Genomic DNA, 12,757 nt, shown 5'->3' with positions numbered 1-12,757 from the left:
TATATATATATATATATATATATATATATATATGGGAGAGAGAGACAGAGACAGAGAGACAGAGACAGAAGACAGGGAAAGTAGAGAAAGTAAAGGAGAAACAGCTGTTCAGCCTTGTCAGGGAGGCAGACAGGGCCAGGAGCCAAGAAGGACTTCTTACAAGCTGATGGAAAAAGGGGAAGGCAGTGCTGGAGAGTGGTAGGCATGGCCCCTGAAAAGAGGTTCCCCATGAAACAGCCCTGAGTTTTACTGGTATCTCTATTCATTTTACTGGCATGTCTGTGATACTCTTTGTTATGTTCAACCTGTTCTTTGTTAACGCCTTTGCCTCTGGTTGAGTGGTGGCCAGATACTTCTTTTAAGCTGATCAAAAGTTCTCCTTATAGTTATTTATCTACTTTTCTAAAAAATATTTATTGGGGTCTACTATTCTGGATCTCTCTTTGATTTTAATAAAGCAAAAATAATTATCTGAAGATTGCACAGTTTGTCCACAAGACAGAAATCTTTCAATATACTGTGAAGCAGAATCTTCCAGAATAAAGAGTTTGGAAAGCACTGGAAGGGGTGGGGCATGTTTCTAGTTCTGATGGTTTAGGATGGAGCCCCGGAATAGAATATTAAGCAGGGAATGTCAGTAGTAGGATATAGATTTGATTCAGGGCCATGTTAATATTTCCATGGGCCTAAAACTCTTGTGTTTATGAACCTCTCTACCATAATATTATCAATATTAAAACCTACATCTCGATGACTTTAAATAGTCCCCCTAACGCCCCCCCCCCATTTTTTTTTTTTTGGTTTTAGGCAAAACCAAATTTTTGGGTTTCTTACAAATTTCACTTCTTTTCTGACATGAGAAAAAAATTAAAACATTTCTTTTGACCATAAATTTAATTTTTCCTCTTTTGATTTTAAAATTAAAGCATTTCCTGAACCCCTAAAAGGTTTGTGGACCCCAGGCACACACCTCACAGATCCTAATGGATAAGTCAGCCTGACACCAAGTGGAGGAGAGAGCTTTAGCCTACAGGGCTGGGGGCTGGGTACCAGCTGATGCCAGAGAAGCACACGGTGAGCCCTGCTTCATAGAAGCTGTTTCTCCCATCCCAGAAGAAAGCAGGGCTGACTGACCTAGACATTTGGCAAAAGTGTTTCCAGTTTACCAACGCCTAAGTGTGATCACTACTTCTCTGCTTTCTTCTAAGTGCTACAACTTGAAGCAGAGAAGGAGAGTCCAGGAGTCATGTTTTGATTCTATGTAGCCATGTGTCCTTGGGTAAGTCCCTCCACTCAGTGTTCCAAAATCTGCAAAATGAAGTTGGACTAGACATTAATTCTCTAGCTACAATTTATGCCCTATATGCTTCTGAACTATTATCAGAAAACATCGCAGAGAGATAGAGTAAAGCATGTATAATTTTTTTTAATTTTAATTTTTTTTATGTTTACTTTTGAGAGAAAGAGACACAGAGTGTGAGTGGCAGAGGGGCAGAGAGAGAGAGAGAGACACAGAATCGGAAGCAGGCTCCAGGCTCTGATCTGTCAGCGCAGAGCCTGACGCAGAGTTCGAACCCACAGGCCGTGAGATCATGACCTGAGCTGAAGTTGGACACTTAACCGAGCCACCCAGGAGTCCCTAGATTAAAGCATGTATAAAGTGAGGCAGATAGACTGGGACCCAGAAGTAAGTTATTTACTTCAATACTATATTAAATTGCAGCTCTGAATTTGCAGGCAGCTGAAAAATACAGAATTCTTACTATCTGAAAGAAGAATAGCATTTCTTTAGGTATTTATTTGGCATCATGTTGGAAGAGGTCATCGAGAAGACATGACCTCTGGATGACCCACAAGCTGGCCTCAGGGCAACCCAAAGTTCCTCATCACCGCTTGCCCTTGAAATATACATTCCACCCACCATTCCCACAGCGGGAGCCACTTGAAGGACATAACCTGGAGAGAGTAAAGTGTTGCTGAGTCCATTTTGACTTTGTATGTGAAAGAATCCAGGTATGGCCTATATGTAAACTTTTAAGATTCTGGCGGGCATATGCAGAGATATACTCATCTTGAGGTGCCCCAGACCAACCTGGCATGTAAGTTCCCTTGCTTGTTTAACCTGCCACATACCCATTTGGATTGGTCTGCTCTTTGTGTGGTCTCTCTGTCTCTCCTCGCCCTCTTTGTTCTTGCGGGAGGGGGGAACAGCACAGATTACACTGGAGAAAGCTCCACAGTGTGCGAATCAACACCTTTATTAAACATTTTATTTTTTATTGCAAAAGAAGCACTAACACAATTAAAAAAAATTAATGCAGAAATTTGCTTTCAATCCAACTACTTCAATAAATGTAAATATTTTCCTTCTGGTCCTTACCGATGTAAAAATATTCATATCATCGTATCTAGAGAAAATCTTTGTTTTTTGCTTTTGCTTATTATTTTTTCACCTGGGAAGGTCCATCCTTTCCTTCCACGCTGCCACAGTGCTTATGCATGTTATTTTAAATGTCTGCACAATAACACTTTGCTAGACTTTGTAATTCCTTGGCTGTTAGGTGTCCTGTTGATTTTTGGTTTTACGTTACCACCCAGAATAAGCAATTAATATTGCAGTCTCTTCTTTAGAATAATTTTCCTTAGATGAATTCCCAGGAATGAGATTAGGTAAAAAATATGGACATAGTTTTTTTCTAAGCCTTGACTCTTTGCTTTCTTTAGAAATTGTGCTAGTTTGCCTCTCTTGTGTATTAGCACTTAAGTTTCAATGGAGCGTGAGGGAAAAATGATCTTTTTCAGTTATAAATGTCTTTGGATAGGTCTGTTACAAGTGGAAACCTTTGAATTTGTCTGGATTTGTTTTGTTTTAATATGTTTTTGGTATTTCAATATATACAGTCTATTTGTGCAAGGTTCAAAGAGCATATCTATTGAACTGGGGATAAACATTTCAGGGCAGCGGGTGGTAAGGAGATGAGTGGGTTGCTTATATGTGTGGGGCTCTCATACTGGGGCGCTTGTTGAGGGAGGTACATTCATTGTCCTTGCAAAGATGTCCCCATGACTGGAGCAGAGCCAGAAGCGTTCTGGATAGAGGCGGCTTGGCTCCATTTTCCACTACTCATGCCGTAAGCACTGAACTGGAGCTGAGTTTCCTTCTTTCCTGGATCTCAAACAGCTCCCTCTCAAAACTGCTCGGATTCTCTTCGCCCAGTGTTTCCAGAGAAGACAGCCCGAGGGAGAGGAAGTGGTGCTAATTAAGTCCTCCCCCTGTTTTCCAGGCACAGGAGCCTTCTGCAGATGTCTGTTGTTAGGCAGTGTTTGCAAGAGTGTGGCAAATACAGAAGCAGGCTTGCCTTCCCCAAAGGCACAAACCTTCTTCACAGGTCACAGGCAACTCTAGAAACACACTCTTCCAACAGCCCCTGTGATAGAGATGGCAGACCTTCAGGGGAGGCCGAAGTGCCTCACTGATCCTTCGCTGCACTCGCTCGCTCGCACGTGCATGCGCGCGGGCACGTGCATGCGCACAATTCCTCCTGCTTCTTCAGGTGTGCCTTGTACTTCTTAGCGCCCGGTCTCTGCCTTTTACCTTTCTAATTTAAAAACATTACTGAAGACTCCGTGAAGCCTTCCTGCTGTAACCCAGCTTGCCTCACAGTGGGCCTGCTGGAATGGACTGGAAGCAGGATTGGGAGCCCTGGGTGGGCATCCAGGTGCTGCTATCCGAGTGTGCCTTTGGTGGTTCCACTAAATGCTGTGATCCCCAGAGAGAGGCAGGTAAAATCATCTTTCTAGGGTTACTGAGAGGCTCAGAGCGGGGGGGACCTGGAATGTGGCCTGGGGAGGGCTTTTCTCTGGTGAGCCCCCTAACCAGCTGCATTTTCTCCTGCATCCAGACCCCTGAGGATGACTGTCTTTGTCCACATTTGCCAGGGACAATCCTGGTTTACTCCTATCCTTCTGACATAATTGTTAATAACACCCTTTTCATGCTCAGAAGTGTCCAGCTTTAGGCAACAAATTATGCACTCATACTATTTTTACCTCCCTTGAATACTGTAATTCCAATTTTATGAATGTAAACATGCTGGTGATAGGGGCTGTTTCTCACTTTCTGGTGTTTCATAAGCACAGAGGAAACCGAATTTGTCTGATTCGGAACACTGAGGCAGCTCTGAAAGTAAGATAGCATTCCCAGTCACGGTGAGGCTGGGCACAAAACCCCCCTTTCATGTAGCATGGACCGTGTGCTCATAGTAGGGGGTGACTATCTGGCTTCAGCTTGGAAGTGGTGACCTGGTGTAGGGATACTTTTTACTAGGCTAGCGTGTGCTTTCTATTTATTTTAATTTTGCTTTATATTTACAAAATAGAAATAAATGTGTTTTTATTAAGTCATATATAAGCATTGTAAGCATCTAGAAGTTTCTAAAGAAAGAAAATTGAAACCGCCTATCATCCGGAGATAACCATTACAAATATTCTATTTTACTTTTTAAAAGTTTACTTATTTTTGAGAGAGAGGGAGACAGAGCACAAGCAAGGGAGGGGCAGAGAGAGAGGGAAACAGAATCCAAAGCAGACTCAGGCTGTGAGCTGTCAGCATAGAGCCTCACGTGGGGCTTGAACTCATGAACTGTGAGATCATTACTTGAGCTAAAGTTGGATGCTTAACTGACTGAGCCACCCAGGTGCCCCCATTTTACTTCTTTTTAGACTTATTCTAACCTGTCACACAATGCATGTGTACATATTGTTATGCCCAGAATTCGTGATCACCAAAGACCACCAGGGAGCCGAGTCTGATGCAAAAGCAAAGAGCCTTTATTTGAGCTAGCTCGAGCTTAATCCCCTACCTGCACCAACGGACTCAGCGGTGAGATGCCGGGGAGAGAGAGCGAGTTTCAAAAGCACAAAGGTTTTATTGGGGTCTAGGGGCAGTTGGTGAGGTAACCCCTCACTGGTGACCCTTCCTGATTGGCTGGGGAAGGGTCGGAGTCCTGTTACCCAGGTCGCGGGGCATGTTTTGATTGGGAAGTTACTCAAGGGGAGGAGGTGTGGTCAAGGTGGAGCACACAGAACAAGATGGAGTCCGCCGGGGTAGGTCCGCCGTTTCACATATATTCAACTCCAAGTGTCCTTCCTTCTTTCTTTTTATATATTTTTTGAATTATTTTAACCAATCTGACTAAAATTATTGATAATGTTTTATAGCTTACTGCTTTCCATTAAGAATATATTTTGGACATCTTACCATGATAAAAATATGCACTTACATTTTTAATGACTACATTATATTTCGCTTTATGGTATAACCTATTTAGCCAATTCCCTACTGACGGATCCTTAGTTTTACTCTATTCTCTTGGTATCAGATACAATGTTGTATGGGTGTCTAATGTTGCTATTACACACATTTTGCTATTAGACATAAAGTGGCATCTTTTTCTGCTATTGGACACATGTTGTGATGAACTACCTTCCATACTGATGTCTTTGGGCATTTGGCTAAATTATTTCCTTATATAAAATTTTATAATTGCATTTTTTTCAGTTAAAAAATATGCTCAATTCTAAGTGCTTTTGTGCCCTATTACTACCCAAGCAGCACACAAGAAGGTGTGTTATCATTGCTTTTAACTGCTAAATAAGTACAGGCTTGGTAGGTTTTGAAGCAAAAATACTATGAAATCTTGAAGATAAATTGTTTGGTAATTATTTCATACTACTTTCTACATACTCAGCTTCCTGTCCTGGGGCAAAAGGTGGGAAAATGGACCTACTTGCAGCCTCCTTTTCTCTATCTGGAGGGCCTTGCTTCTCTGCCCTGGTAAATAGAATCTGTGTCATTGAATTACATTCATTAGTGCCTTGGTCGGTTTCAGGAACATCATTTGCACACAATAGACTTTTTGCCTTAGCCATGACATAGGTGACTCCTCCCCTCACTGCCACCTCTCCCCCTTTCTTTTCTAATGAGAAGATTGTTTCTTCTTTTGTTTTAGGCAGAAAAAATGTCAAAGATTGGGAGTTTTGAAGGATTCCAGCCTGTGTCTCTGAAGCAAGAAGGAGATGACCAACCCTCTGAGACTGACCAACTGTCCACGGAGGAGGGGGACCCAGGCAAGGACCCAGAGCCAAGCCGTATTTCAAGGCAGCCAAGTGTGACTGAATCAACACTGTACCCCAATCCTTATCACCAACCTTATGTCTCACGGAAGTACTTCGTTACACGGGTAAATTTTTTGGTGCTCTGAAGTATTACATAAGACTTCTCTTACAGTATTCTAATATCTATGTATCTATCTATCTGTCTATATCACAAGTTTTACCAGATATTTTCACATTTTTTATTTCATCTGATAGTCATAGAAACCATGAAGTAGGTATCCGTATCCCCATTTTACAGGTGAAGGTTCTGAATTTCAGAGAAGTTAGGGGGTCTAGTTTTGATAACCAGGTAGTATGGGAGAAAAGTGGGTCATCCAGTCTCTTTGGATGGATCTTTGGTTCCTCAGTCCTGTGTTCAGGTTAAATCTGACCTCCACAGATTAATGATCTATAGAGAGAAAACCCAAGCAGCTAAAATATAAAGCTGTGTGCCCAGAGTGGGTATTTGTTCTGTGTTTGAAAAAGATGTGGGTGATGGAGTGGAAAGGCTTGCTGAGAACGAGTTGAACCTCAGGGTCTACAGGGGGATGATGATATTACTGTGTGGGAGCAGGCATTTTTAAATCCCAAACCTTTGGCTGCATTCTGGAGCTGAGCTCCTTTACTGAGCTCTGAGCGTGAGCAGGGAAGGGGCAGAGAGAGAGAGAGAGAGAGAGAGAGAGAAAGAGATAAATTCCAAGCAGGCTCCAGGCTCTGAGCTGTCAGCACAGGGCCTGACGCAGGTCTCAAACCCACAGACTACGAGATCATGACCTGAGCCTGTTGGACGCTTAACCAACTGAGCCACCCAGGCACTCCTAAAAAATGATATTTTGAACTTGTAGCATTTGGATCAAGGACATAGTGCTTCCTGGGTTTGAGTAGTTCTCTCTCTTGAACTCTCCTTCCTACTTATCAATGTTCCTTCCCAGTCCTTCAATATTCTTGTTAACACAGTAGGTATTAGCTCACAGGCTAAAGCCAATTGGCAACAAAATTGGAGATTATACACTGTGGCAACAGACCGTCTCATTTTTCAAGTGTACCTGGGACAAATCTTGAAAAAAAAATTCAGCTCAGTCTTACAAGTAAATGGTGGCTAAGATGTGACTATTTATAAAGCTTTAACTAATGAATCCTTATTTGGTAGCTTTTAAAACATCTTTGGTTAAGATAAAATTTTAAAGTGACTCAGTGTGTGTGTGTGTGTGTGTGTGCGCACGTGTGTGCACGTGTGTGCGCGCGTGCACATGTTTGAAGGTACGATATACCCATATCATCTGTATTCTGCGACTCTTACGTGTTAAGGTGCTATGGTAGGTGCTATACTATGTGTTTGTGTGATTTGCATATGTAAAGCATATGGTTTGTTTTCCAAAGTATGTGAACTTAATTGAATAAGCAGAATTAAGTTGTAAGGTAGTCTGTGAAGGAAATCAAAGCATCCCCTAAAGTTGTCTTATCTTTGGTAATGATGATGGATCAGTCACAGTTTGGTGAGAGAACTGTGAGTGGTATGGAGTAAGAGATTCATGATCAGAAGGTGATGCAGTTATGAGAGCTGTTTGGGAAGTCTCTGCAAACCTGTTGTCTTTGCAATCTAGTGATGGGCCTGAAGTTGCTATAGTCTAACCGATTCGTAGTCATGAACTGGGAATAGGGAGTACGGGAAAACTGGAACCTGGATGGACAACTCAGAATTCCTGATGCGCAAGCAAAACCCACGAGGAAAAAATGGAATCTGTATCTGTCTCCAGCCGTGTCTAAACTTGGAGGTATGAGTCACTTTTAGGAGAGGACTTGGTGCCTTTCTACACTGAGCTGCACACTTACCAGCCCAGGGGAAGGAGGTGAGGGATGAAGTCTGACTGTCAGCAAAAGAAGCTATAGCTGTAAGTGCTGCCCCCTGGCATCAGATGAACCTGGAGGTCAGCAGCTGTGAATGTGAGTGCAGGTGGTCTGAAGTGATCTTCCACAGCGAAAAACTCCCTTCTGCCTTACAAATCTTATACTAACATCTCTTGTGGCCAACTCTAATTTGGAAACAGACATGAGAGGAAATTCTAGAAAATGTAGCTCTAGCTTAGCTAAATCAGCACAGTTTAAAGCCACCATGGAGGTTTTACTTATTTGTTTGATTGACTGATACTTTTATTTGTGTGTCTCTATGTAATTTATCAAGTGAAGTCCCCTGAAGTGACACTGTAAGGTAGGCAGGGGAGGACTCATCACTATTGGTTTATTGTAAACATATTGAAGTTTCAGGGGAGTGAAGTTGATGCTGTTTTAGAATGATGGGCCGATAGCCAAGAAAGAATTCTTGAGATGCCTTAGGCGCACAAAGGTGGTTTTATTAAAGTATGCGGACAGAACCCATGGGCCGGAAGAGCTGCCCCAGGATTGTGGAGCAGAGACTGATTCTATCCTTGGGAGTTGGGGGAAGTAAAGTCAAGAGGAAGTTTCCAAAAGGATTGTCCTATGCTAAAGAAGACTTACTGGATCTTGGAGGCCTAGTTATTGTCCAGCTAAGGTGGTTTCTCCCTCTAGCAAAGCATTAGCATTAAGACAGTGGGGAGTTCCTAGAGAAATGTTCTGCCTCAAGGCAGAGGTTCTGACTGCCTCAATATTTGTCAATGGGCTGAGGGTGGAAGTTTAATTTTATCTGCCATTTCCTTCTGCCTTTGCTTCCTTTGTCAAAGTGACCTGACTGAGCCACGTAATATTAATTAGAATAGCTCTAGCTCGAATCTGTATCTTCTGTCTGTAAGTCTAGTGCTGTTCCTACTGTAATGTACAGTGGCATTCATGGCCCTTTTAGAAGTAAGTCAGTCAATGACTGCAGTCTGTGTGAAAAAGATCTCCTTCGGATATGTAGAAACAAACCCTACATTCTCAAGAACTTGGGAGGGAAAACTTCTAATCTTGTTAATTAATTTAAAGTAGACTTGAGGATTCTTTAAGGCTGTGAGGGCTACATTCCCAAAGCACTCAGCTCTCCTTCAGATCAAGAGACAGAATATAGATTTTTTTTTAGCACGTGAGTATGATGAATGTGCTGTGTGTGTGTGTGTGTGTGTGTGTGTATGTATGTATTTCCTCATTTGCAAAGTGTGGATAAAATATCAGTTTTACACAGAGGTTTAAATAGGCTGATTTTGTAAATATTCTTAGCACAGTGCATGACACATCTATTAACATTCCATAAGCAGCATCTCATTACTCTTATAAATGCTTTCTCCCTTTCTTGTTGATTTGACATTCTCACTTCTGTAATTGGTCACAGAGAATGACATTAAGATGCCCATGACCTCCCCATGACCTCCAGAGTGAGATATAAATGTCAATGTATAGTGTCTATAGCAGCAAAGAGGTTTGACCAAAGGAAAATAATTCATTTTCTCGGGGAATAATTCAATAAGACCCAGGCTCTGGGTTTGAATGATTCAGATCTATGAAAGATTTATCATAAAAGATCACTTCCGTAGCGCTGAAATGAGATCTATAGATGATCTGGTCCACTGATTCTCCATCTTTACTGTACAAACAAACGACCTTGAGATCTTGTAAAAGTGCTGGTCTGATTCAGGAGGCCTGGAATGAGACCTTAGATTCTGCATTTATATAGATTCTATGGCAAAAGTGATGCTCTCTGTCCACAGACACCTCTTGAACACCAAGGAGCTGGTCAACACTCTCATTCTCAGAAGTAACTAAGGCCCAGAGGAGGCTGTTCCTTGTCCATTGTCATAGCTATTGTCCAATGTCATGAGTACTGACTTGCCCAGGAGGCTAGTAGTAAGTGGTAAAGCGAGGCTTAGAACCAAAGTTTCAACTTCCTGATTCATAGTTCTATGATCCCATGCCCAGCAATTAAAAAGAAATAAACATATTACGGTGTAAGAATTTAAAGCATACATGTTGTAAATTCAGAAGAACTGTAAGTAAATGAGTTGAGGAAATCCTTGATCAAGCATGTTATTTTATTAAATGTTTTCAAATCATTTTGCAAGAGGTAGTTTATTGGAAAAAAATGTCGATAAGCAAAATAAAAGTCACCATAATTCACTACTCAATGTTAACCAAAGAAGTTTGAATGCGTGCTTATACATTTTGGTGCATATCCTGTCTTTCTTTTTTCCTTACATGTGCAATTTGTTGCATAAAAATGTTTCCTATGGCAGTAACTCTACATCCATAGCATCATTTTTAACAGTTCTAGAATATCCTACTGTGGAGATATACAACAATTTATATAACTTTTTCTGGATATTTAAGTTCTTTCCTATTTATACCTTATAAGCCAGAAAGGAAAATTACTCTTTGGCTTGCTGTGGCAGAATGACACTCAGTTTCTTAGGTGCCAGGAGTAGATACCCAATGCTATATAATAGGAAGGAGGATCAGTTATATGAGTTTCAAAGTGGATATGCAAAGATGTGACTGCTCTGGAAGTTTAAATTAATTCAGGACAAACAAGAGGCACTTTTTTTTAGCACCATAACCTTATGCATTAGGCCAGACCTCTGAGTACCAGATCATAAAAGAAGTCAATCTGCTTCCTTAAACCTCTTCTGTTTTTTCATGGGGCATCTGGGATGTTGCTTCTTATCCACAGGCTTCCAGACTATTATTGATTTACTAAACCAAGCCCTTCCAACAAAGCAACATTCTTGCTCAGAGCCAGAAGGGGCCTGAGAGAATATCTAATCCAACCCCTAAAACACACAAAGGAGATGTGACTTCTCCAAAGTCAACCAGCAATTTAGGGGCCGTACCAGGACAAAGAGCTAGGGCTCCTGACACTTTTTACTACCCCTCCAGTGCCTTTGACCTTGGACAATGAATGAGAGGTCACAGTAATGAATGTCTGAAGCACTTGCTATCAGTCTGCTTGGACAATTTTTTCCTCCTGTTTTTGTTCATTTGCTATTATTGCTCAGACATGTCTAAAAAAGGCCTAGTGCCTTTTCTGAACAAAAGTACCACTCAAGGCTAATAACTCGAGGTATATTATGATAATCCCTTTAGTTGTGGAGACTGATATTCAAAAGCAACTTCTTATGAAAGGAACAATACTTGATACGCATGGGGAAAGATATTTTTAAACTCCCTGTAGGACTCTGTATTTGCAGATACCTTATCAGAAAGTTGAAAGCGATTAGGGATGGGGAATTATCTCTAAATTTATACTTGAGAATGTAAATTACATACAAACTAATGGGACTAAAACTATTTGATCTTTTAATATTTAATTAATGGTTCCCCATGGCCTTTTTATAGCCTGTGTTCTATTGTGAGGAACGAGACTTTAATAAGCAGGTTTGGGACTTCCCATTGTGTAGCAAGATGTCATTGCTTTCATGACACTAATTTGGCTTTCATACTCTCTCCTTTCCCCTCTTCTCTTACTATAGGGTTCCCTATGTCTTGCTCTTGCATTGGGAACAACTAAATAAATATATTAGTTGTATTGTTATTTTATGAGCTGCTTTCTGGTCTAGAAATTACATATCTCACTGGGCAAAAGATTTCTCAACTCCCCTCCTTACACTGAAATCCCTTGAATAGTGTAATAAAGTTGGTATTTCTTCTGAGGACAGACACTTAACAATAATAAAATAAGAGGCGTTTCCTTTATTTTCAAGGAGAGACAGATTTGCCCTGAACTTTACAAATCACATCCAATTTAGAGCAGTTTTTCTTCCGTTATGTGTTTACCACAAAGTGATTTCTATCTGGGCATGATGACACTCACAAGAACGATCTTACTGTGTCTGAGTCCCTGGGAGCATTCCTTTCTATACTGCCCCCACCTCTTACTGTCTAGTTACAGAGTCCAGTGCATGGGAAACTATTACCAGCAGATGTGAGTATTGTTTGTGTGACAACTGGCTCCTGGCTAGTCTAGCTTAAGGAAATGTAAGGAAACGCATGTCTTTGTTTTGACTGAAGATGTTTGGTGCTGAGCTATTAGAAAAGATGCTGCCGGCTCTGCTGTATAGTGACTTGTAAATAAGGATTCTCCCTAATGATTTTTCTTAAAATTTAGCATTAGAAATATATGTATATTGGATGATGAGTGCTTATTATTCCATCATACTTTCCTATTAGTCTTAGGAGTCTTTGAGCTAATTATTCTGTTACAGAACCAGGCTGGATCGCTGGCGGAAAAACCAGGCGGTACTTGGAGATCTTGGTGGATCGGAGTTTTGTTTTACACTAGCAGGCTCTCCTTCTCCACAGATCTGAGTCCCGAGCACAAGCATGGGGGACATTTTATCATCTGTTACTTCTGCAGTCTGCATTAGTAGCAATTAGGCGTGCAGGGCAAACAGGACAGGAAAGAAGAGCCTGGAAGAGGAGTCTCTAAGCTAGGAACTGGAGCTTCTGTTAGTCCTGTCAGCCATCTTATGGTGCATAACTTTACTTATTTTCCCAACAGTTCCATTGCAGTAACCATTTGACCTGTAAATCATGGTATGGCTATTTTCCTTCCATTTAATATTAATAATAAGAATGAAAATTCAGTGTTCCCAAATATTTTTGGCATTTCCTAACAGCTCTGTTATAGTTAATATTGTCTTATCCACCTTCCACCTAG

At 41.2% G+C, this 12,757-nt stretch overlaps 1 protein-coding gene across 5 annotated transcripts in view; it reads left to right on the top strand.

The window, feature by feature from the left end:
- Positions 1-12,757, top strand: part of TPRG1 (tumor protein p63 regulated 1) — a 215,088-nt gene that overhangs the window by 98,361 nt on the left and 103,970 nt on the right. For all 5 annotated transcript variants that reach the window (XM_053221067.1, XM_015064391.3, XM_027061201.2 and 2 more), the window contains one exon: positions 6,012-6,242. In XM_053221067.1, the coding sequence (XP_053077042.1) occupies positions 6,021-6,242 (222 nt within the window). In that variant the 5' untranslated portion in view covers positions 6,012-6,020. The remainder of the gene's footprint in view (positions 1-6,011; positions 6,243-12,757) is intronic.

Source organism: Acinonyx jubatus, chromosome C2, assembly GCF_027475565.1.
Source record: "Acinonyx jubatus isolate Ajub_Pintada_27869175 chromosome C2, VMU_Ajub_asm_v1.0, whole genome shotgun sequence".
Classification (NCBI taxonomy): Eukaryota; Metazoa; Chordata; class Mammalia; order Carnivora; family Felidae; genus Acinonyx; species Acinonyx jubatus.
The sequence above is the reverse complement of the archived record's forward strand: the minus strand, read 5'-3'. Positions and strand labels throughout refer to the sequence as shown.